This window comes from Brienomyrus brachyistius, chromosome 13, assembly GCF_023856365.1.
Source record: "Brienomyrus brachyistius isolate T26 chromosome 13, BBRACH_0.4, whole genome shotgun sequence".
In the NCBI taxonomy this organism is placed as follows: Eukaryota; Metazoa; Chordata; class Actinopteri; order Osteoglossiformes; family Mormyridae; genus Brienomyrus; species Brienomyrus brachyistius.
In genome coordinates, this window is record NC_064545.1 from 26,522,691 (window position 1) to 26,525,141 (window position 2,451).

Sequence of the window (2,451 nt, forward strand, 5' to 3'; positions counted from 1 at the left end):
TATTTGCAACTATGTGAAACTGCACATTAAAATCCACCTTTGCCCACGGGAAAAACATATTTTCCCGCTGTAAAATATTTAAACGAGAACACTGCAATGCATTCATGATAGTAGTTTAAAATAATCCCTGATCATTTAAAACCAATGTAGCTTGTGTTAATGAATCCAAAGGGACTACATCAGTATCTTACGGATAAGTTGTTAGTGATTTTTTTTCACTTAGTAGTAATATCGATGACAAAAACTTTGTTAAATAGGGTGAGTATTGTTAAAAGCCTGGGAAATTGGACAGTTAAACTTGGCAGTTAATGTATGTGTGTATTGGTACTTTTCTCTTCTATATAGTGTTAAAGGGGCATTATTGTATATAGAATAGTATCAAGTTGGGATTCAAGATATTGAGGTGATTCTGTACATTTTTTCCAGAAAGCAGATTTTCAGAAAGTGTCTTATTTTAACAATACTCACCCTAGAATGTACCAGTCATAACAAAGTACTGTATGAAATATTATATATTGTTTGTGATATCTGTTTTAAATGTAAGCTGTAACGTACTTGTGAATATCCTTTGTTAGTGGCTGCGTGTTTTCCTTCATTCTTCCTAATTCATCTGTTTTAATGGAGACTACCGAGCCTTGGCATTCTTATCAGTAGCAATTTTTGCATATATTATACGCGCTTATCTCTCCCGGCTGACTCTGTGTGACATTTCCAGATGTAAACCTTTGCACCGTAATAATAAATGCACTCCCACTCCATCGTTTTAGGAAAAGGAAGCACGGAACTAAACTTTTTTGTTATTATTTCCTTTTGCAAAGTCGGATTTCCCCAAGGCATGCTGTCTATAAATATTGAGACGATCGAAAATATGGCCCAGAACGAACTAGACGCGTGGATTTACTGTCATCTCCAGCAAGTCCTGTTTAATCAGAGATGTTGAGGGTACGTTAAAGTCCAAAATATTGTATTGTTTATTACAATTTTTAGATTTTAATTTTAAAATCTTAATTTATTTTGAATACGTTTTTTTTGTATTTTAGTATAGCCTACCACCGCGAAATTTTAACTCATATCTTGTTGCTTAACTTTATATATAAATTATTATCGGCTTTATTTTGCAGGTTTTACTATATACTGTCCTGTTGCTTACTTTGAATTTGAGCAAGTTGATACAACCAAAGAAGCACAAGGGGTGTTTTACATTGGATGAGATGAAGCACCACGCGAAAAAGTTTTTACGGAAGAATCTACGGCTGCCACCGGAGTCCTTTGGCCACCCTCAGCAGGATCACCTGGCCAGGGATTTCTGCTCCAGCTTCAAGCTGCAGCCACTGTCGACGAGTTACAGCAATCGCTCCATCTCCCCTTGGCGATATAGGTGAGCAAGCTACCCAAACAGCAAGCCCGGCAGAATCGACCACTGTAAGCAGGTCAGGTATTAAAGTTCACGTTCCCTTTTTGCAGAATGGACCATGATGAGGCGCGGTACCCTAGCGGCATTGCGTTCGCTGAATGCCTTTGCGATGGCTGCATCATTAACGGGTCTGAGGACACGAGCTATAACTCCGTAGTAGTGAAGCAGACGCGCATGGTCTTGAAAAGAACCCGGTGTCCCCAAAATCCCGACAGATATTCATTCGAGAGCATGTTTCTGGATGTACCCGTGGCTTGTACATGCGTCATACCACCACAATGATCTTCTACAGAATTGTTTTTTGTTGTTGTTAAAAAGGAAACAACCTCTAGGGACTTTTCTTGTAGTGTGATGTGTTCATTTTAAATACACTAAAATTGTTAATACCATTACTATAGTTATTTTTTGTTAACTTTAATATTTTATGAATCCACGTTTTACATGGATTTTAAGGAATGCACAACTAATTGTCTACTTGTTGTTGTCAACTGTTTGGAGAAAGGTCCTATTATATTTTATTATTACAATTTCTCCATCATTCGAGTTAAGTTATTTGACAAAATCGCAAAAATGACTGTGTTGTGCCTGTCGTTTTTTTAATTATTATTGTTATTATTATAATTTTTTACAAATTGTAATGTTTCGTGTGAATATTTATTTGTACTGTCAATACTGTTCAGTAACTGGCTCAGGAATCGAAAAGTGTCAATTCCATTAAGAGTTAAACTCTAGATAAGCTCTGCAAAAGCAGTTGCCATTGTCAGCTCATGGACTACTTTTGCGAATTACTCTCAGTGCCATTATATTAAAATTAAAACCAATGCTTATATACAGATATATTTCAGCTCTGGTGTCCTCGGTGTTTTCTTTCATCTATACACCCATCTTTCCAGCGATTGTCCTGGAAATGGTGTTTTTGAGCAATATAATAAAGATTTAAGTGAGACTGTCGTGTGATTTGACTCATTCAAAATGGAGTACGCTTCATGACACTTTTGGCCCCTTTTGATGACGTTAATTTAGTGTATCGCGACGCG

The 2,451-nt window shown here is 36.7% G+C and overlaps 1 protein-coding gene across 1 annotated transcript; it reads left to right on the top strand.

The window, feature by feature from the left end:
- The first annotated feature begins 716 nt into the window (after window positions 1–716).
- On the top strand, window positions 717–2,315 carry il17c (interleukin 17c). The gene is made up of 3 exons (XM_048972933.1): window positions 717–942; window positions 1,122–1,378; window positions 1,465–2,315. Exons 1-3 carry the CDS (start codon window positions 934–936, stop codon window positions 1,694–1,696), a joined length of 498 nt encoding a protein of 165 aa, XP_048828890.1. The 5' UTR covers window positions 717–933; the 3' UTR covers window positions 1,697–2,315.
- Window positions 2,316–2,451: the final 136 nt, after the last annotated feature.

What these genes read in the sequence shown, in the direction of transcription:
- il17c (XM_048972933.1), top strand. An exon ending in ATCTCCCCTTGGCGATATAG is followed by an intron (nt 1,379 to 1,464) that starts GTGAGCAAGCTA and finishes CCCTTTTTGCAG; the next exon opens with AATGGACCATGATGAGGCGC.